This window comes from Cervus canadensis, chromosome 25 (assembly GCF_019320065.1).
Source record: "Cervus canadensis isolate Bull #8, Minnesota chromosome 25, ASM1932006v1, whole genome shotgun sequence".
In the NCBI taxonomy this organism is placed as follows: domain Eukaryota; kingdom Metazoa; phylum Chordata; class Mammalia; order Artiodactyla; family Cervidae; genus Cervus; species Cervus canadensis.
In genome coordinates, this window is record NC_057410.1 from 45,370,562 (window position 1) to 45,393,278 (window position 22,717).

At 35.0% G+C, this 22,717-nt stretch overlaps 1 protein-coding gene across 1 annotated transcript in view; it reads left to right on the plus strand.

The window, feature by feature from the left end:
* The window catches only part of PAWR (pro-apoptotic WT1 regulator), a 117,022-nt gene extending 94,632 nt beyond the window's left edge, over positions 1–22,390 (plus strand). The window contains exons 4-6 of the mRNA XM_043446225.1: positions 12,725–12,872; positions 15,245–15,349; positions 17,529–22,390. Coding sequence (XP_043302160.1) covers positions 12,725–12,872; positions 15,245–15,349; positions 17,529–17,615 — 340 coding nt within the window. The 3' untranslated portion in view covers positions 17,616–22,390. The remainder of the gene's footprint in view (positions 1–12,724; positions 12,873–15,244; positions 15,350–17,528) is intronic.
* The last annotated feature ends 327 nt before the right edge of the window (positions 22,391–22,717 follow it).

Consider the following 22,717-nt stretch of genomic DNA (forward strand, 5'->3'; position numbering starts at 1 on the left):
GGGGATAAATCACTGATTTTTTTTTCAGTAATATTCCTTGTTTTGAATTTGTATATGATCATTTGTCTAAAGCCTAATATGAAGGATTTTTTAAATTATTAATAGGTTGAACTTTTTGAAATCTTATTTTAAGCTTATATGTACATCAAGCAAATACAAACATATTAAGGTATATCCACATGTTTAGGTTTTTATTTGTAGTTGTCAGCATTATGGTTTGTATTTGAATAATCATGTGGTTGATGCAGGTGAGTGGACTTTTTTAAGTGAAAAGAGGACTTGAAATTGATTCCAGTTCTCTTTTATATATGCTGCAACTTAGGTGATACCTTACTATTGATTTTCTTTCTACCCCTCTGCTGGTATTTCCCAGTTTTATTTGTAGTTCTTCCTTTCCTGTACTTAACTCTTTATGTGTTGGTGTTACTCAGCACTTTGTCTTACTCTTTTTGTCTGTTTATTTGTACTAGAAAATTTTTTTCACTCTGATGACTTCAGTTATTGTATATACCTATGCTGATTCCAAATCATTAGCTCCATTCCTATATAATCAACAACTTTTAAATATCTATTTTTAGATATCTTCAGTTCAGTTCAGTCGCTCAGTTGTGTACGACTCTTTGCGACCCCATGAATCGCAGCAGGCCAGGCCTCCCTGTCCATCACCAACTCCCAGAGTGCACCCAAAGCCATGTCCATCGAGTCAGTGATGCCATCCAGCCATCTCATCCTCTGTCGTCCCCTTCTCCTCCTGCCCCCAATCCCTCCCAGCATCAGGGTCTTTTCCAACGAGTCAACTCTTCGCAGGAGGTGGCCAAAGTATTGGAGTTTCAGCTTCAATATCAGTTCTTCCAATGAACACCCCGGACTGATCTCCTTTAGGATGGACTGGTTGGATCTGTTAGAAGCATCTTAAACTCAGCATGTTCAGAAGCAAACTTGGTGAAGCTTAGATTTCAGTAGTTGGTATCAAAATCCATTCTTACTCTAGTCAGAAATCTGGACATTGCTTTTGACCCTTCTTTTTTCTTTTTCCCCTCACTACCTCACTTACATTCAATCATTTACAAAAACTTGTTGAATCTACTTACTGTATAGTTCTAGTGCCTACCCACCAATCTAGGATACCATCATCTCTTACATAGATGATTACAATACGTTACACACTGGTCTTCCTGCCTTCAGTTTTGCTTATTTCCAGTCCACTTTGTTAAAATGACTCTCTCACTTTCCCTGCTTTAATGACTTCCTGTGACCTTTACATGAGTCTAAGCTAGTTTCCAAGGCCAGGTGATACTCAAGATAATGCTGGGTGCAGGAGGAAAATATTAGATCTTCTATTTGTATTTACCTTTTAATCTAAAAGACACTAAGACATTTACACTCATCTCTTGATATGTGGGGTATTGGGTCCAGGACTACCAAGGATACCAAAATCTGTGGATGCTCAATTCCCTTATGTAAAATAATGTATTTGTGTATAATCTATGCACATCTTCCTGTATACTTTAAGTCTCTAGAATGCTTATAGTACCTAATACCATGTAAGTGCTATATGAATATAAGTTTTGCATTTTGGAAATTTCTGGAATTCCCTTACTCTGAATATTTTCCATGTGGATTGGTTCAGTTTGTAGATATAGAACCCACAGATTCATAGGACCCAATGATTCTTGGTAACTCACATGTGCTAGTTACTAATTTGTTCTATGTATCAGATGATTATTTGGTACTGGAGGTGTCCTGAAGAAAGTGTATTTTGTTTGATTACCTTCTAAATCTTATACAATACTGTAATTTGAATGGTTAAATGGATTTACAATTTATTATGTAGTTTAATACTCATAAAATCAGTGAGTCTGGTTGGGGGGAAACTTAAGGAGAATATCAAACCAAGTATATAAATGCAAAGGTGATCATGTGGGTTTTTTAGTTGGCAAGATACATAAAATCAGATCTGTTTTTACAAATTAGAAAAAATTATTTTGATGCTTTGGATTTTTAAGTGAAAAATTTAAAAACTCTGTGAGGCATCTCTTTCTGTTGTTATAGCCATTAAAAGTCAAATATGCATGCTCATCTTAGAACTGCATCTTTGAATCTTTATATTTCATGATAAGTTAAAATAAGTTCCTCAGAAGTAAAGACACATCTTCAAATTATACTTTCATTATAAACATTATAGTCAATTTTTGTGAAAACAAAGAAAACTTAAACCATAGTTAAAATGTACACTTAAAATTCTCTTTATCCCTTTATGTTCTATTTTTTGTGATACAGATAATAATATTTTAATAATATATTATAAATCATAGCATTTAATTTACATATACATTTGTATAATAAATTATATATGAATATATATGATCACATATAATATAAATCATATTGCAAAATAGTAGATAATACACATACCAGTGTGTACATAGTAAATAAATTTAGAAAGCATTAGTTGAAATTCTTCTTAAAATAGTTTTCAGTCTCCTGCTTGCTTTTCCAGTGTCATATCTTATCACTCCTATGTTTACATTTCATGCTTTAGCCGTATTGGATTTTTCTGTTTCTCAGTAGACCACATACTCTTTCATATTTGCACATTCTTATTCCTCTTTTAAGTCTGAGTTTAAACATTCTTTTAATGCTGCTCAAAGTGTGGTCCTTGAACTGTTTGTTTCTAACCCATGACAAAGTAAGAATAAAACATAAAAGTAAATATTTACAAGCCTGAATTTCATTTTTACATTGTCATCATCACACCCAAGTGCATAATAAGTGGACTCCTTTATGAACAGGATATCCACTTAATTCAAGTACTGTGGTACATATGTGTGTTTTTTTTTTAACTTTTGCTCTAACTTTTTAGAGCAAAATTGAGGAAAAGTTACACAGACTTCCCATATAAACCTATCCTCACACATGGATAGCCTCGCTCATTAATGTTCTTACAGGGAGGCACATTTGTTACAGTTGATGAACTTACACTGACACATCATAACCAAAGCCCCTAGTTTATGTGGTTCACTCTTGCTGTTGTACCTTCTGTAAATTTGGACGAATGTATAATGACGTGTCTCTGTCACTATGTAAAATGATACTATGGTATCTTCTTGTGCTCCATAGTTGTGCCTTTGCCACAGAGTGATATAACTGAAACTAAACAGTATATAGCCTTCTCAGCTTGGCTTCTTTCACTTAGTAATGTACAATTTAAATTTCCTCCATATCGTTTCATGGTTTAATAGCTTATTTCTTTTTATGTGCTGAATAATATTCTATTTTCTGGATATACCACAGTTTATTTATCCATTTACTTAGGAAAGGGTGATGTGATTGCTCTCAAGTTTGGCAGTTATGAATAAAGCTCTGTAAACATCCATGTGTAGGTTTTTGTGTAGACATATGTTTCAGCTCCTTTAGATTAACACCAAGGAGCGTGAGCCATGGTAAGAGTATGTTTAGTTTTATGAGAAACCACCAAACTGTCTCAGAAGCGGCTGTACCAGCTTACATTCCTGCCAGCAGTGAATAAGAGTTAATGTTGCTCTACGTCCTCACCAGTGCTGATCCTGATTTTAGCCACTTTAATGTGGGTGGAGCAGTATCTGATCTTAATTTGCATTTCCCTGATAACAGATGATATGGGACATCTTCTCATATGCTTATTTGCCATCTGTATATCTTATTTTCTGTGGTGTCTATTAAGTTTTTTGGCTCATTTTTCAGTCTTGTGGTTTGTTATTGTTAAATTGTAGAATTCTCTGTATATTTTGGATAATAGTTCTTTATCAGATATATTTTTGGAAATAGTTTCTTCCAGGCTGGCTTGTCTTGTTCTTTTAACATTGTCTTTCACAGAGCAGAGATTTTTAAAATTTTAATGAAGTTCAGCTATCAATCATGGCTTCCTAGGTGGCTCAGTGGTAAAGAATCTGCCTGCAGTGCAGGAGATGCAGGTTTGATCCCTGGGTCAGGAAGGTCTCCTGGAGAAGGAAGAGGCAAACCACTCCAGTATACTTGCCTTGGAAATCCAATGGATGGAGGAGCCTGATGGACTACAGTCCAAGGGGTTGCAAGAGTCAGATAGGACTTAGTGACTAAACAGCAGCAGCTATCAACCATTTTTCATGGATTGTGCCTTTGATGTTTTACCTAAGAAGTCATCAGCATACCCAGAGTCTTCTACATTTTCTCCTGTGTTGATTGTCTTCTATGAGGTTACGTATTAGCAGTTTTGCATTTTTCATTTAGGTCTTGATCCGTTTTGAGTTAACTTTTGTTACGGGTGTAAGTTCTTTGTTTCATTTTTCATTGCATGCACATGTCCAGTTGTTTTCCATTTGTTGAAAAGACAGTTTTGCTCCATTATATTGCCTGTACTCCTTGTCAGAGTTGTGTTATTGTGGGTTATTTATGTGAGTCTCTTTCTGCTTCTGTTGCTGTTCCATTGCTCTTCGTCTGTTCTTTTACCAGTACTGCACTGTCTTGATTACTGTGGCTTTAAACTAAGTCTTGAAGTTGGGTAGTGTTAGCCCTCCAACTTTGTTAATTAATATTGTTGCCTGTTCTGGATCTGGCCTCTCCATGTAAACTTTAGAATTAGTTTGTCAGTAGCCACAAAATAGCTTGTTAGGGTTTTGATTGGGCTTGCATTGAGCCGAGAGATCGGTGGGAAATCAAAGTTGGGAAGAAGTGGCATGTTACCAACATTGACTCTTCCTGTCCACTAACTGGTTTCTCCATTTACCTAGTTCTTTGGTATCTTTCATCCGTTTTTGTTGTTTTCCTCATATATATGTTATACATTTTGTTAGATTTGTACATAAGTGTCTCATTTTGTAGAGAGCTAATGTAAATGTATTGTTTTAAATTTCAAATCTCACTTGTTCATTGCTACTGTGTAGGAAAGGGATTGACTTTTGTGTATTACGCTTATATCTTGCAGCCTTGCTATGATTACTTATTAGTTTCAGGAATTTTTTTGTGTTGGTTGGTCCTTTCAAATTTTCTCCATAGATGATCTGTGAACAAAGAAAGTTTTATTTCTTCCTTCCCAGTCTGTATACCTTTTATTTCCTTTTCTTGTCTTATTGTATTACCTAGACTTCCAGTAAGATACTGAAAAGGAGTTGGTGAAAGGGGGACATTCTTGCCTTGTTCTTGATCTTAGCAGGAAAGCTTTGAGTGTCTCACCACTAGGTTTGATGTAGGTTTTTTGTGTGGTTTTTTTGGTAGATATTCTTTATCAGGTTTAGGAAATTCCATTCTATGCTTAGTTTGTACAGTTTTTTTTTTTTTTTTTTATCATATACAGATGTTAGATTTTGTCAAATACTTTTTCTGTGTCTGTGTTACATGTGATCCTTCTCTAGCCTGTTACTGAAATAGATTACATAATTGTGTTTTTGTTTTTTTTTTTTAAACAGAACCAGCCTTGAATAAATTCCATTTGATTTTTGGTGTATAATTTTTTCTATATATTCTCAAATTCAATGTGTGAATATTTTGTTGAGGATTTTTGCATCAGTGTTCATGAGAGACCTTAATCTTTAGTTTTTAGTTTTCTTATGATATCTATCTGATTTTGGTATTAGAGTAATGCTGGCCTTATAAATTAAGATGTATTCCTTCTATTTTTACTTCTGAAAGGGATTTTACCAATTCATATAATTTCTTCCTTAGATTTTGGATGGGTTCACTATGGCCTGGTACTTTCTTTCTGTTTTGCAAAGTTATTAATTATTGATTCAATTTCTTTAATACATACCAGCCTATTGAGATTATTTGTTTCTTGTGTGAATTTTGGCAGATTGTAGCTTCCAAGCAATTGATCTGTTTCATCTATGTTATCAAATTTATGGTCAGAGTATTCCTTTATTATTATTTTAATGTCCATGCAATCTTCAGTGATATGCCCTCTTTCATTTCTGATGTTAGTAGTCTGTGTCCTCTCTTTTTCTTAGCTTGGCTAGATGCCTATTGGTTTTGTTGATATTTTTAAAGAAATAGCTTTTGGTTCATTGATTATTCTGTATTGGTTTCTTGTTTTCAGTTTCATTAATTTCTTCCCTAGTTCTTGTTATTCTTTTATTCTGCTTATTTTGGATTTAATATGCTCTTTCTTTCCCAGTTTCCTAAGGTAGGAACTTAAAAGAGTATTGATTTTAGATCTGTCTTTTCTAATACATGCGTTCAGTGGACCCATTTCTGTAAGCACTACTTTCACTGCATTCCACAGATGATAAGTGTAAGTTTTTTTTGTTTTGTTCAAAATATTTTAAAATTTCTCTTGAGATTTCTTCTTTGACGCATGTGTTATTTAGAAATGCATTGTTTAATCTCCATGTTATTCGGGAGTTTTCCAGTTACGTTTCTGTTATTAGGTCTAGTCTAATTCTATTGTGGTCTAAGACCAGGCACAATATGATTTCTATTCTTTTAAATTTGTGACGGTGGGTTTTATGACCCAGAATTTGGCTTATCTTGGTCATCTTGCAAGCTAGAAAAGAATGTATATTCTGCTATGCCTGTGTTAGTTTTATGTTAGTCATTTGTAAACCAAAATGTGTAAGAATTGAAGAAGATGTGAAGATATATTTACCTTAGAAATCTTGTGTTAAATTTAATCAGACATATTCTTGTTCCATAAAGAAAATAATTAAGAAGTAAACATAAAATAAGCGAGTAAAAGCTAAAAATCTTTTTTATTCTTTTCAACTTTTGCTTTTGTTAGTATTATCTAAATCTAGGAAGTAAATTTTACATTCTTTATTTTTAATCTTAATTTACTTATGATAAAACAAACTTTACTAGACTTTTTAAAAGAAAAGATATATCATTTTTTGAATGTGACAGAAGTAGTAAACCAAATTATGATGATGATGAAAGTAATTTCAAAGAGATACAGACCGAAAGAGTTTGTACTTGTTTTGTTGGGAAGTATTATCCCTCCTATAGTGAGTTCAGTTTTTAGCCATTATTGATAGGGAGGTGCTAAAACCACAGTGGGGTTATTTGCAGCGATGTACTGGCTGCTAAAACAATAAAACCACCAAATTTAAGTGGCATTTATATGCACGGCGTTATATTCACAACCACAAATGGCTTATTTGAAAGAAAGACTGACACTGATAACAACCTGACAGAAGCAGATCATCAGGATTTCGTTAGTGTTTTGTGAGTTTCTTTTCCAGTCTGACTTCAGGTTGCTGACATTAAAAAACTAGGTATGACAAGTGAGAGATGTTTGCCGAAAGGTACTGGATGAGTCTGTAGCAAAGTAGATAGTTAATGTAATGCTTCCCAGCTACGCCCATAATTTGTTATATTTAGGGACAGTTTAGGGATACAGTTGTTACAATATGATCAGTACCTTGATTTTGCTGACATAACAGTAATGTGAAGAAAGAAGTTACTTTTCACCTCCTTTGCTGACAAACACAGCTTGCTGTGAAGTATATAAAACTTTGAAGGGTCAAAGATGAGGTTTGCAGGAGTATGTTCTGATTATATAGAGACAGTGACAAGGAAGAAGTGCTGCAAACTTGTGCCAGAGTGTAAATCAGTGTCTGCTTCTTTCATTGACAAGAGTCTTGTTAGGTCAGCTGAACTAAACAGTGTGCTTTAGATCAACGAAATTAACAGTCACTATAAGTGTGAATTACTTAAATGCTAATACATTAAATTTGAGGTTTAAAGAAAATTAAAAGATATTAACTGTTACCTTATGCTGACATATACAGTAATTTTTAGAGGGAAACATTCTGACAAAAATGTTTGACTTTTGGGATGAACACTTCATGTTTTTACAAGCGAAAAACAGGTTTTATAAATCAACTCTACTTCAATCTTCATTCTAATCCCCAAAAAAGGTAATGCCAAAGAATGTTCAAACTACCGCACAATTGTACTCATTTCTTATGCTAGCAAAGTAATGCTCAAAATTTTCCAAGCTGGGCTTCAACAGTATGTGAACCAAGAACTTCCAGGTGATCAAGCTGGATTTAGAAAAGGCAGAGGAACCAGAGATCAAATTGCCAACATCCATTGGATCATAGAAAAAGCAAGAGAATTCCAGAAAAACATCTACTTCTGCTTCATTGACTATGCTAAAGCCTTTGACTGTGTGGATCACAACAAACTGTGGAAAATTCTTTAAAGAGCTGGGAATACCAGGCCATCTTACCTGCCTCCTGAGAAACATATATGCAGGTCAAGAAGCAACAGATATAACCAGACATGGAACAATGGACTGGTTCCAAATTGGGAAAGGAGTACGTCAAGGCTGTATATTGTCACCTGCTTATTTAAATTATATGCAGAGTACATCATGCAAAATGCTGGGCTGGATGAAGCACAAGCTGGAATGAAGATAGATAGGAGAAATATCAATAACCTCAGAAACGCAGGTGACGCCATCCTTATGACAGAAAGTGAAGAGGAACTAAAGAGCTTCTTGATGAAGGTGAAAGAGGAGAGTGAAAAAGGTGGCCTAAAACTCAACTTTCAAAAACAAAGATCATGGCATCAGGTCCTATCAGTTCATGGCAAATAGACGGGGAAGCAATGGAAACAGTGACAGACTTTTATTTTCTTGGGCTCCAAAATTACTGCAGATGGTGACTGCAGCCATGAAATTAAAAGACACTTGCAAAAAACCTCGAATCGCCAAAGTAATCTTGAGAAAGAAGAATGGAACTGGAGGAATCAACCTGCCTGACTTCAGACTCTACTACAAAGCCACAGTCATCAAGACAGGATGGTACTGGCACAAAGACAGAAATATAGATCAATGGAACAGAATAGAAAGCCCAGAGATAAATCCACGAACCTATGGACACCTTATCTTTGACAAAGGAGGCAAGGATATACAATGGAAAAAAGACAACCTCTTCAACAAGTGGTGCTGGGAAAACCGGTCAACCACTTGTAAAAGAATGAAACTAGAACACTTTCTGACACCATACACAAAAATAAGCTCAAAATGAATTAAAGATCTAAATGTAAGATCAGAAACTATAAAACTCCTAGAGGAGAACATAGGCAAAACACTCTCCAACATAAATCACAGCAGGATCCTCTATGACCCACCTCCCAGGATATTGGAAATAAAAGCAAAACTAAACAAATGGGACCTAATGAAACTTAAAAGCTTTTGCACTACAAAGGAAACTATAAGTAAGGTGAAAAGACAGCCCTCAGATTGGGAGAAAATAATAGCAAATGAAGAAACAGACAAAGGATTAATCTCAAAAATATACAAGCAACTCCTGCAGCTCAATTCCAGAAAAATAAATGACCCAATCAAAAAATGGGCCAAAGAACTAAACAGACATTTCTCCAAAGAAGACATACAGATGGCTAACAAACACATGAAAAGATGCTCAACATCACTCATTATCAGAGAAATGCAAATCAAAACCACAATGAGGTACCATTACACGCCAGTCAGGATGGCTGCTATCCAAAAGTCTACAAGCAATAAATGCTGGAGAGGGTGTGGAGAAAAGGGAACCCTCTTACACTCTTGGTGGGAATGCACATTAGTACAGCCGCTATGGAGAACAGTGTGGAGATTCCTTAAAAAAATGGAAATAGAACTGCCATATGACCCAGCAATCCCACTTCTGGGCATACACACTGAGGAAACCAGATCTGAAAGAGACACGTGCACCCCAATGTTCATCGCAGCACTGTTTATAATAGCCAGGACATGGAAGCAACCTAGATGCCCATCAGCAGACGAATGGATAAGGAAGCTGTGGTACATATACACCATGGAATATTACTCAGCCGTTAAAAAGAATTCATTTGAATCAGTCCTAATGAGATGGATGAAACTGGAGCCCATTATACAGAGTGAAGTAAGCCAGAAAGATTAAGAACATTACAGCATACTAACACATATATATGGAATATAGAAAGATGGTAACGATAACCCTATATACAAAGCAGAAAAAGAGACACAGAAATACAGAACAGACTTTTGAACTCTGTGGGAGAAGGTGAGGGTGGGATGTTTCAAAAGAACAGCATGTATACTATCTATGGTGAAACAGATCACCAGCCCAGGTGGGATGCATGAGACAAGTGCTCCGGCCTGGTGCACTGGGAAGACCAAGAGGAATCGGGTGGAGAGGGAGGTGGGAGGGGGGATCGGGATGGGGAATACGTGTAAATCTATGGCTGATTCATATCAATGTATGACAAAACCCACTGAAATGTTGTGAAGTAATTAGCCTCCAACTAATAAAAAAAAATAAAATAAATTAATTAATTAAAAAAAAAAAAGACACTTGCTCCTTGGAAGAAAAGCTATGACAAATTTAGACAGCATATTAAAAAGCAGAGACATCACTTTGCCAACAAAAGTCTGTCTAGTCAAAGCTATGGTTTTTCCAGTAGTCATGTATGGATGGGAGAGTTGACCCATAAAGAAGGTTGAGCACCGAAGAATTGATGTTTTTGCACTATGATGCTGGAGAAGACTCTTTGAGAGTCCCTTGGACTGCAAGGAGATCAAACCAGACAATCCTAAAGTAAATCAACCCTGAATATTCATTGGAAAGACTGATGCTGAAGCTGAAGCTCCAGTACTTTGGCCACCTGATGTGAAGAGCTGACTCATTAGAAATACCCTGATGCTGGGAAAGATTGAGGGCAGGAGGAGAAGGAGATGACAGAGGACGAGATGGTTAGATGGCATCGAGTCAGTGATGCCTCGATGGACATGAGTTTGAGCAAACTCTGGGAGTTGGAGAAGGACGGGGAAGTCCGGTGTGCTGCAGTCCATGGGATCGCAAAGAGTTGGACACAACTGACCAACTGAACAACTAGAAATATTTCAATTAAAAAAGAAACTAGTTTGATCCCCAGCCTTTTAAATATGTGTATGAGACTTATTTGTCTGATAGCATCATTCTTTTTTTTAAAAAAATGATCTTAATTAGCCTTTTGTGCAAGAAAGAAATGTCATATATTTTCAGTGTTACATAAAGACAAAAAAAAAGAAAGTTAGAAATTGGAGGGGAAATATTTTTCAAATTGTTATGGTTTGTTCTACAATACATCAGTAAGTAAGTGATGATTTTAGTATTGCACATTTGCAAAATGTTATAATCCATTACCTTACAAATTTGAATAAGATACACTTTGAATTTTATTTTCCATCAAAAGAAAACCCATGCATAGGGTGTTAATGGATCAAAATTCTATTATCTTTCATCAGAAATTGTTTCAGATTTAGCTGTAATTTTGATGGATAAATGATTGGAACTGGCTACCAGTAAAGGATTGAGGACAAACTTTGAAAAGTGTCATTTTCTGCATATTGGGTAAAAGTTAAAAATGAGTATCCTGAGCTTGCTAAAATTGCTTTAAAGTCTCTTCTCTTCTGGTCAATATACATCTGTGAAACTAATTTTTCTATTGTGAATGCTATTAAATCATAGAGGTAGTTTAGATATACTTTACCCCTTGTGATCAGCATTGTCATCAGTCCCTCCTAGAGTAGGTTGATTAGCAAGAATGATTCTAGTCTCCAAGAGTGCGCCCAGGAAGCTCTGCCTCCTGGTGTTGTCACCTTGTGCAGCCCTTCCCCACAGCCCGCACAGGGCTGATGTGATCGTGTCACTTCTGGGGTTAGGTCGCGAGAGGCTGCGGTGCTGTCCTGGCTTTGTGTCAGTCTGTCCCTGGGAGCTCTGTCTGTGGTGAACAGTCTGGTAGAGGAGCCCGCATACTGTGTAGCTGAGGCTTTTGACCAGTAGCCGGTTTGAAACTGAGGCATTTTGCCATCAGTCCTGTGAATGAGCTTACAGCCAAATTCTCCTCCAGTCCAGGCAAGCCTTCAGATGACTGTAGTCCTGACCAATAAGAGAATCTGAATTATAAACACACAGCTAATCTGCTTCCAGATTCCTGACCAACAGAAACTGTCAAATAATTGTGTTGTTTTAAGCCACTAAATTTTGGCATAATTTTTTATGCAGTAATAGATAACTAATGCAAAAAAATAAGAAGCAAGCTTATTTGTTAAAGACTTATATGCTATTAGTTCAGTGTGAATTGGTATTTAATATGAAGAATTGCTATTTCACTGATAACTTTTGGTTAAATAATTAAGAATTACAAAATGACAAAAGTTGCCAGTTGACAGCTGTTTTTTGACAATAATTGCCTATATGCATACTTCCAATGATGATGACTCATTTTCATGTAATTCTTTTTCTTGTTTAGCCTGTTACTAAAATATAACTTTACGGGTCTGAATCTAATGCAACATTTAGGCTTACGTTTTGTGTGATGTTTTTCACTTTTATCTTTCCAGTTCATTTCTACTTGATCTTACTAAAATATTGGCCCATGATGTAATGGAATTTAAAAATAAAGGGAGACAAAAAGTAGTTCTTCACTACTTTGTACATTTCTACTAGTGTCTACGTTAGGTCCCCTGTCATAGTTCTCAGAGTACCTTACACTTAACCTTATTTTGATGGTTGTCTTGCTTTATGGTCATTGGTTATGTTCTTGTTACACTGAAAGTTCTATGAAAGTCAGAGTCCATGTCTGTGTTTCCTGTCACACCCCCAGTACTCAAAACAATGTCTGGTACTTAGCAGCTTCTCAGTAGATATTAGTCAAAAGAATTACTTTTTTTGTATTTTTGTTATATTGAAAAACTGAATATGAGGTATCTTTAAAAAAATGTGTATCTTTTTAATTTCCATAGCACAACCACCGCCTCTGAAGAAGATGTCTCAAGTAGATTTCCCCGAACAGATAGAAGTGGATTCAGCAGGTATAACAGGGATGCAAATGCTTCAGGTAATTTGGTCTCAAGTAGCACATTGGAAAAGAAAATTGAAGATCTTGAAAAGGTATGAATTACAAATTATTTAAGACCTATAAAATTAATAAACCATTAGGATTCCTTTTTCACTTTCATAGCAGCTGAGAGAGAAAAATTGAAATCTGTAAAGAAGAGGCAGTACCAGAAAAGGGAAGAAAATGAGGGGCATAATGGGAGATACTGTTAGTGTTAATTGTACTTCGACGTGTAGTCAGACAGCAGCTTTGAGTCACCCTTAATTAGATATTTCCTAGATGCATAGTGGCTGAGCAGTTTCTGATTTCTTAGTACTGTTCTATTCAGTTCTGTTGATGTTAAAACTTTTAGAAATGGAGCCAGTTCTTGAATTGCTTAGTATTTAATGGCTCCTCTCATTCTGCCAAGGGTTATCTTTAATATTATATGTTGAAAACAGTCTTTGCCTTTAAAATGGTTAGAAGTCTATTCTAGCAGTGTGTACTACTGTGTGTTTATTATTATATAAACTATACAGTTTGTAGACTTTCCTCTACGTTCTGAGTTAGAGCCTAGAGCTGCTGTGATGCTTGCAACAATTTTAAGAGTAAACCTGTTTAAGAGTATCTTTGTGGCTCAGACAGTGAAGAATTGGCCTGCAATGAAAGAACCGTGGGTTTCATCCCTGGGTCAGGAATGTCCACCCTGGAGAAGGGAATGGCTACCCACTCCAGTGTTCTTGCCTGGAGAATCCCATGGACAGAGGAGCCTGACGGGCCACAGTCCATGGAGTCGTCAAGAGTCAGACACGACAGAGCGACTAACACTTGAGAACATGTCAAATGAATATTGCCGTTAATTTATTAACCATGGGTTCTCAAGTTTGTTCTGTAGACATTCAATCCCTAAAATTAATAATGGTGCTGAATTACTTTCTGATTGTTGAAAGCATATCTTGTTGAATTGAAATAATTCCTTATAAGATAAAAGTTGTTTTAAGTAGAGATTGAATTTTATTCTTTTTTATAACATTATGATTATTTTTAGTTCACGTTTGAACTTTAACACTGGTTTCTGTGAGTTTAAGTTGAGCTTAAAAAAATAAATAAATTGAACAGCTTTAAGGGATATATAGTATAATAGTCTTCAAGTCTGTGCACGCTCAGTTGCTCAGCTGTGTCTGACTCTTTGTAACTCTTTGAACTCTGGCCTGCCAGGCTCCTCCATCCTTGGGTTTGTCAGGCAAGAACGCTGCAGTGGGTTGCCATGTACTCCTCCAGGGGATCTTCCTGACCCAGGGATTGAACCTGTGTCTCCTGCACTGCAGGCAGATTCTTTACCTCTGAGACATCTGGGAAGCCTTAATAGTTTTCAAGGGGGTTCATCAAAAAAGGCTTTTAAAATTCACAAAAGTTTGGACTGAGTTGTTGGCAGAAGCTGATCAATGAGACTGTCTGACTGCTTTCCTCTGAGGTCATTAGAGAGAAGCCAAATTCTGGCTGAGACCTTTCCAGTTCAGCTTCACTTTTGCTTCTAAGATGGCTGACCTAGCTTAAAGCCCTGGATTCTAAATAAGATTTCTTTGAAAAAGGTGTTGCATTGTTTCTTTTTGTTTGTTTGTTTTGGCCTCACTGCATGGCTTGGTGGATCTTAATTTCCCCAATCAGGGATCAGACCCACAGCCCCTGCAGTTGGAACCTTAAAGTCTTAACTACTGGATGACTGGGGAAGTCGCTGCATTGTTTAAGTGGAGAAAAAGTTTAAAAGCTAATAATCATTTTCAGCTCCTTCATTTTACCCATTTGTCAATTAACTGGCAGAGCCAAAAGTAAAATGGAGGATCATTATTTTTCTGTTTTCCACAGAGCAATCTCCTTTTTTTAAACTTTGTATTTTGAACAAAAATTTTGAATTTCCTTCAGCAGGGTATTAGTCATTTAATATTAAGAGATTTTATTACTAATGGTGGTGATCAACTAAAGAGCTATAGTCATTGTGCTCAGTTGCTCAGCCATGTCTGACTATTTGCAACCCCATGGACTGTAGCCCACCAGGTTCGTCCGTCCATGAGATTCTCCAGGCAAGAAGACTGGAGTGGGTTGCCATGCCCTCATCCAGGGGGTCTTCCCAACCCAGGTCTCCTCATTGTAGGCAGATTCTTTACCATCTGAGCCACCAAGGAAGCCCATTTGAGTATTGGTATTTGTTAAAAACTTGGGTAAACATTGATTTAATCGGAAATATATTTTACAACTCCTGTATTCCTCTCATTCCCTGGTTCTTTCTGTGGGATGGGTTCCTCCTTCCCTCCCCAGGTGACTTAAGAAAGTCACTGGAAATCTTCATATATCTAAGATACTTTACCAGATTTAGTGGATGTATACTATTTAAGATTAGAAACAACTTGTTACTTCTCAATTAATACTTTGTAATTTTATGTACCAGGAGGTGGTAAGAGAGAGGCAAGAAAACTTAAGACTTGTGAGATTAATGCAAGATAAAGAGGAAATAATCGGAAAACTCAAAGAAGAAATTGATTTGTTAAATAGAGTGAGTATTCACATATTTCATTTTAATGGTTTTGTTTTTTCCTGTCAATTGGATGAAAATACATAAATATGAAGTAATTTTATTTAATAATTGAACGGAATAGTTCATTCCTTGTTAATGCCTTAGTAATTTGTGGTAGTCAGGACTATCATTTCATTCCACAAACTGATTTCCTCTGGCCAATTGTCAGTTGTATTTATGTTATTCTTCTGGGGATGAACCAGGGAATGGATTTATTTTGTGTTTTGTTAGAGTCTGGAGGTAAGAGGCAGCCTGGTCAGCGCCACACATAGCGCATACAACAGTACTGGCACAGAGCTGCCTCAAAGAAGAACTGAAGTTGCTCTTTCTTGCCATAAGAAACTCCGTGTGTCTCTGTTTTTGTATTGGTATTTTGACCACTTTTGCCCCCTCCAATTATACATATTCATCCCCAGTTTTAGGTTTAACCTTACTCCAAGTTATCTATTACTACCAGTCATAACACTTTTTCTCTTTCAGCCCTAGTATTTACTTCCTGCTTAGAAGTAGGTATTAATGCTAGGCCATACTTAGGTAATGGTTATGAGAAGCGATTTCATAGTTTTCCTTTTTTGAAGGCTTTACATAAGATGGAGGAAAGAAATATGTTTTAGGGGAAAAAGGAACACATTCTTAATCCAGTCTTAACTCTAATTCTAGAAGCAGAGAAACTAGAAAGCTGCATTATGTGCAGACTCATTCTAATACAGCTCCGGGGCATTAATAGTAAGGTGTGCAGGAGGACGCTGAAACTCGGGGTTTAACTTGCTCAAGGTCGTGTGTAGGAATTGCATAGTTATATGCTGAGCCAGTAATTGACCTTCTAGTATTCAGTAGTCTTAATTTTAAGTAAGGTCTTTCATTCTTGTTGACTGCCTTTCATCTTGGTTCAGAACATGGGCATTCCTCTATTGGCTATAGAATGTGATTTAATAAAATCTGCAAATATGTTTGATGTCTGTGATGTATTGGCACTGTCTTAGGCACTGTGTTTATTAAAAAAGCATAAAACACCTATCTTTACAGAGTTTATAACCTAATAATGATATATGAATATTATTTTATCATTTAATGATAAATCTTAGATAGGTCTCAGTTGTAGTACTTTTAGGAATCTCATATCTTTATTAGTGTTTTTTTTGTCCCAACAGATTACTTTCCTAATATCATTTATTTAGTTTGTGAGTAAATACACATTGTGTGTTTGTACTTTTAGAACTTAATTCAAAGACAGTATACTAAATGTATCAGAATGCTGCTGTCTAATAGTATACTTAGAATTCAAATTTATTTCTCCCAAGTTTAGTATTTTGAACTGCAAGGGTAAATCTATAAATGTCTGCTTTTCCAGCCATCAGTAAATAGTCTGCCTTGATTGTGTTTCTTCATACTGAAAATTACAGTGGATTGTCTTTGTATTTATCGAGTGATTGTATTTATGGCACTAGGATTAACATAGGCAACATAGACCTGGAATCTGATAACTTTAAAGCTGGAGGGTAATTACATAGTGGCTTTTGCATTTTTGTAAACTTGAAAACCTTTCTCTTAAATTATCATAGAGAAACCCTAACGTAAATTGAACCAGGTCAACTTGGTAAGCCCCAGATCTCCTTTTCTATGCCTCAGTTACGTCACCTCCCCAGATTCTCACTCCCCAACATGAACACTTGTTAAGATCACCCAAGGTGATGGGAGTCTATACAGAACTTGTGCTTGAATCCTTCTTAATGCCTAATGTGACACACGTTTGCAGTCCGAGGCCCCAGACCTCTTACTGACTGAATATGTATTTAGCCCTCAGTTTGGGGAAGGAGGGATTTGTTTTAACTAAAAACTTGTCATTTATGATTAAAAATTGGAAGGTTCACAACAAACAGTTCTGCTTTCTGACTGCTCTTTAAAACCTGAAAGATCTGACAAGAGCTGGCCTGCATCATCATGATGCTAGTGAGGAGTCTAAGAGTGCATGCTGCCTTTACCTGGGGCGCATATTCCTTCCAAAATTGTTTTCAGAAATCGTCCATGTTTCCAAACTAATTGTTTATATGAATTATCTTTGAATGTGCATTTTGAAGTGTTTTTTTTTTAATCACCTTCAGAATATTTTTAAGCATTTAAAAAGCTTTTATGTTATTTTCCTTTTTGTTTCCTAAAGGACCTAGATGACATAGAAGATGAAAATGAACAACTAAAGCAGGAGAATAAAACTCTTTTGAAGGTTGTTGGGCAGCTAACAAGGTAGAAGATTCAAGGCTCAGTGTGGAAAAATATTTTAAAACTACTGAATGTTATGGTTAATGCTAGGACAATATTCCTATGCTGTAATGCATTAAACTAACTATGTATATTTATTTCTAGAAAACAGTGGGTGTTTCTTTTCAAAATATTTCTTTTTCATTATCATTTTCAAAAAGTATCAACCTTTTACTCCGTGAATAAGTAACATCTTTTAGTTACTAAACTGGTAGGTTAGGCCTCTTTTGGTTTTGTGTGATATTCAAATAATATATGGTTTAAAGTCACAACCATCTGAATATATTGCATGTATGATAGTATGTTTTCTCCCTCAAAGAATATACTTAATCTTTGTTTACATAAATTCAGATACTTTTGGGGGAATTACCTGCAAATGCCTTATTACTGATGTGTGCAACTTTTTATATGTTAATGATATTTCATAAAGGTCTTTGTCTACTGTCATTTTTTTTCTCAGCTTATTCTAAGCAATTTAGAAGAACATAGTCACACTTTTTATAACAGTCATCTTTAAAAAGGAAAGCTTAAAAAAGTCACTTAATATCATGTACTAGTTGGCTAAATATAAAATATGAGAATACTTGAATTGTGCTATATATAGTAAATTAAAATGTACTATTTTGTATTCAGATATTGAAAAAAATTTAAATCACTTTGACTTTGGAAAAACATACAGTTGTAATTTTAATGTATAATTTCTTATGTAGGTACTGCTCTTTTTATTATTATTCCAAGGTTTATAAGTGAACATGGAGTATTTTAAAAATTGTTTATTCATCAAGCCTAGAGAGTATGTATAATCTCAGTGACTGTATAAAAAAAACAATTCATATTTTTAACTACATGTATTAGAATCAAACAAAAATACTTATCCACATTTAAAACCTTTATATTTACAGTAACAAAGCAGTGCATAAACAGAAATAGTACTGAAATACTTTGCTTAATTTCTGACTTGGCAGATAACACTGTGACACAGCTGTTCTCATGTGAGAAAATTATTCCCCTACCTCAAATTTAAGGAATCTTCCTCTTTGGATTTTTAAAAACAATTATTTTGAAGAATTATGAAAATTTTCTCTTTCATTAAATAATAATAGTATTTAGACTTGTTTTATGTTACATTTTCATGTTGAGTAAAGAAATTTTCTCCTTTAAGATACATTAAGAATGGTCTGTCTGATGTTGAATCTCTAATAGTACACCAGTTAATGTATGTAAATAGCTTGAACATAGTAAAATCCATTTTGGGTACCTACCGGCTCTTCACTGGCTAAGTCACTTCATGATTCACTGTTAGAAAATAGGGAGGGAAATTGCAGAGTAAATGGTAAATATCAGATGTTGAATTCTGAAACTCTTTCAATAGCCTGGATTGCACCCTCTCACCTGCCACACTCTCCCACTTCAGAAGTTCAGTTTTGAGTAATCATCAGTCACCTGGGTTGCTTAAAAGGACTTCCTGGGTTACCACTTCTAGGTAGGTTTAGGTTGAGACCTTGGATAGAATAAGCTCAGCATGTGGTGATTCTGATCATAATTTCGATTTGGAAACAGCACCTCGTGCCTCTTTCCTCCCATATCTTCCATTGGAATAACTGAAATTAACATAATTTTAGCTATCAGCATTATTTCACCCTTTAGTTTATTTAATCATTAACTTGGTCTCTGGGAAACTTCTCATATGTCCATATATATATATATTTTTACCAAAAAGTTCAGTGATAGATTACCAAACTTGATATAGTTGTAGAATTACTGCGTAAGGGCATCCTTTTTGGAGACTGTTCCCAGCGTGGGAGTAGTGGTTTGCTGCCCGCTTGTCAAAGTGGCATGCCAGGCTCAGTCACTGGCTTTGGCTGTCCTCATGTCCCCTTTCTTTACCCTTGAATGTATGGCAGAAATATCAGTATTGCCTTGTTCCCCATCTGTAGTTTGGATATTGTGAAAATGGTGTCAGTATCCAGCCTTAAAATATATTAGTGTACTCATTTTCCAAATAAGAGAAGTATTTTGAATTTTCTGTTTAATCCATTGGGAAGTAAAGAAATATCTCATTTCCCTCTTTAAATTTATACCAGGTATTAATGCTTTTAAAGACAAAACCGTTTTAACATTTTTCCTTTATTTCAGTTTATCAGGAACATTTCCAACAATGATCTTTTACATAGTGGTATGTAGTACAAATGCAGGACGGAGCCTGACAACTTTGGCAAAGCAGTTCATGTGCCGTCCTCCCCTCCATGCTTAAAATGTACACTTATGTCACATACAGGTTTTACACTGAATATTGAAAAGCAAAGTAGGATCTGCTACAGTTTTCCTTTAAATTTTATAAAAAGCATTGAGATTTTTAAAAGGTTACTTAAATGTACACTATCTTAAAATACTTGACTTGTCAATAAAGTGTTAGTATTTGTGAAATTATTAGTCCCATTCAGAAATATTTCTTATATTTCCTGAAAATTTGTGGCATAATAAAGCATATCCAGAGTTCATGTGTTTATGATATTATTTTCCAAACAATAAGTTTATTTTCTTTAGGATAAATATGATTTGCTTCCTTGATTTCTGGCATATATTAACTTGGGAATTAGTAAAGTAATCTGTTTCATCTTTCTAAAATTGTTACTGATTTTGTTGCACTACAGTTACCTTTAGAGAGGAAGAGGAAGGCTTTCTGGTGTGTATTTCTAAGGGAATTTACTAAATGTTGTAAATAGCTTGTCAAACCTGCTCAAGTAGTTTAGCTTCTCATACTTGCTCAAATAGTTTATAACATAGAAAATTAGGCATCAGTAGATACCTGAAGCAGTGTATCTTTTAAAATAACTTTGTAATTCCATTAGAAAGCAGTGTATTCCTAAAGGTGAAAATCCTACCTCAATTACACATGGCTTATATTTTCTGGATTAATCTGGATTTTTATAATTAGAAACTAAGATGCAAATTTTTAAGTCCACTTATACTTTGTGGAAAACAATGGAAGTCAATGTAGTAGAATGTCCACATGTTCAACGCTGAAAGACACAGTAGGATGGACCTTGGGTTTGATGGTTAATTGGATGTCCTAGACAATATTGATATGTATAATGATGACTATGTATATGTACATCTTATATGTATAAGATGACTCTCTTTCATATTTTTGTAATTCTTTGATCTTGACTCAGTACCGAGTAAGTTCATGCAGTATTGGCACTTATTTAATAACTACTCATAATGTTGTTAATAACCTGTTATAAGATTCAGGCATATGTTTTCATCTTGCAGCACAAAAAAAGAGAAACACACCAGCTTTTCATTGAGGAGAATTTATTAAGTGAGGAGGAACTAGCATTTGGGAATTAGAACTTTAAGATAACATGCTAAAGTCAGTGGTAAATGTTATTATATCTAAACCATTCCTAATATGTAACAATAAACTTTCTTTTGCACTGGAACTGTGCTCCCATAAATAAAGGACTTCCCATTGATTAGGATTGTAACTAGTATTACTTATCTGAGAACTAGTGACACTTTTCTTTTGTTGTTTCAATGAACTGAAGACATAGTACTAGTTAGCAAATATTTTGCTAATCAAATCCATCAACAAAGGCACTTCCCCCCATGCTGTTGGTTTTCTCATTGATGTGTACAACTTGGTCATTTGATTCTCAGTGTAGGCTTGAATCATTGCCCAAGAAAACCTGAGCCCGTGTTGTTTTTTTAGTTTACTTAGCTAGAATCTCACAGTATATTAAGGTCATATCGCCACCCCCACCCCCAAATAATTATGTTTGAATATGTGAAAAAGGTATGGTTGGGGGGCATGTTAAATTTTCATACTTACTCTTTTAGCAAGTATTTATTAGTCAACTGGGTATACAATCCTAGATATTACAGAAGTTTCCAAAAAATGGACTTGGACCAGCACTTATATCTAGCAGTGTATAATCTGTGATGGTATATAAGTAGCATAAGCTGGTCTAATCTGAATAGTTCATTCAAAAGTATTCCTTTTATATTAATTATCCAGCCATTGTATTTTAGTTCTGAATAATAGGTACTGTTTAATTTGCTGCAGCATTTACTGAATGGTGGAAAGACCTGAACATACTGGGGAAGTATCTTTCCATGTTTCTTTCAGATAATTATATATTATGTAAAGAACGTTTTAATGCATTTGGAGCAGTAATGAAGTAAAAAGAATTCAATGTATGTCAGATACACCCAACTGTTGATGCTATTCAGATGTGATTTTATGTTAGTTTTTTTGTATACATTATTGATTACTGATTTGTTTTTAGGTATTTAAGTCTAATAAACAGTTCAGATATTGGCAGTCACTTTGGTAATAATGGAATATTAGTGATGATCACTTGATGGACATTTATTACATGCTTGTTTTGTTTCCCCTGATAGATGTATATTACTTCTTTTTTTTCCTGGTGAACTTGTTTCTTGAAAGTTTTGACTATGCTATTCAGGGTGTTTAATGTTATGCTTTTCTTAAGTCTAAGATGTCTGCTGTTACTAGTAAAGACCATATGAAAGCTAAAATTTACTGTTTTGTTGAAAAAATCAGCTAATTCAGGTAATCCAATTATTTGTAGAGAAACATCTGATAATTTATTGATCACTTTAGTATTGTGTAGACAACTCTCATAATTCTCATTGCATAGGTTTTTACTGGGGTAGTCAACATGATAAAGATTCACTTCTAATATGCTTTGCATGTAAAATAACAAATATTCAATAAAAAAGTAAATTTTCATTTAATTTTTAACACTGGTTAATTTTTTCTTCCTTCCTCTACCATCAGTAAAACCCTGACCTTGAGTTTTATTTTCAAAGTTAAAGGACAGTGCTAATATTCTAATTAACTTTTGTGTCTCTTACTGAAACAATATGCAATACTTTAAAATCTTTAGAATATTATTGTAGAAGGAATTGTGTTTTAAAAAACAAAAATACAGTATTAATAAATCTGAATACATTTGTGGTGGGGCTTTTTGAAATAGGAAGTGTACACATAATTGTCTTTGTGTTTTGAAGCTACACAAATAATTTCTTAATCCAAACTTGGATCTATCATCCACTAAGTCA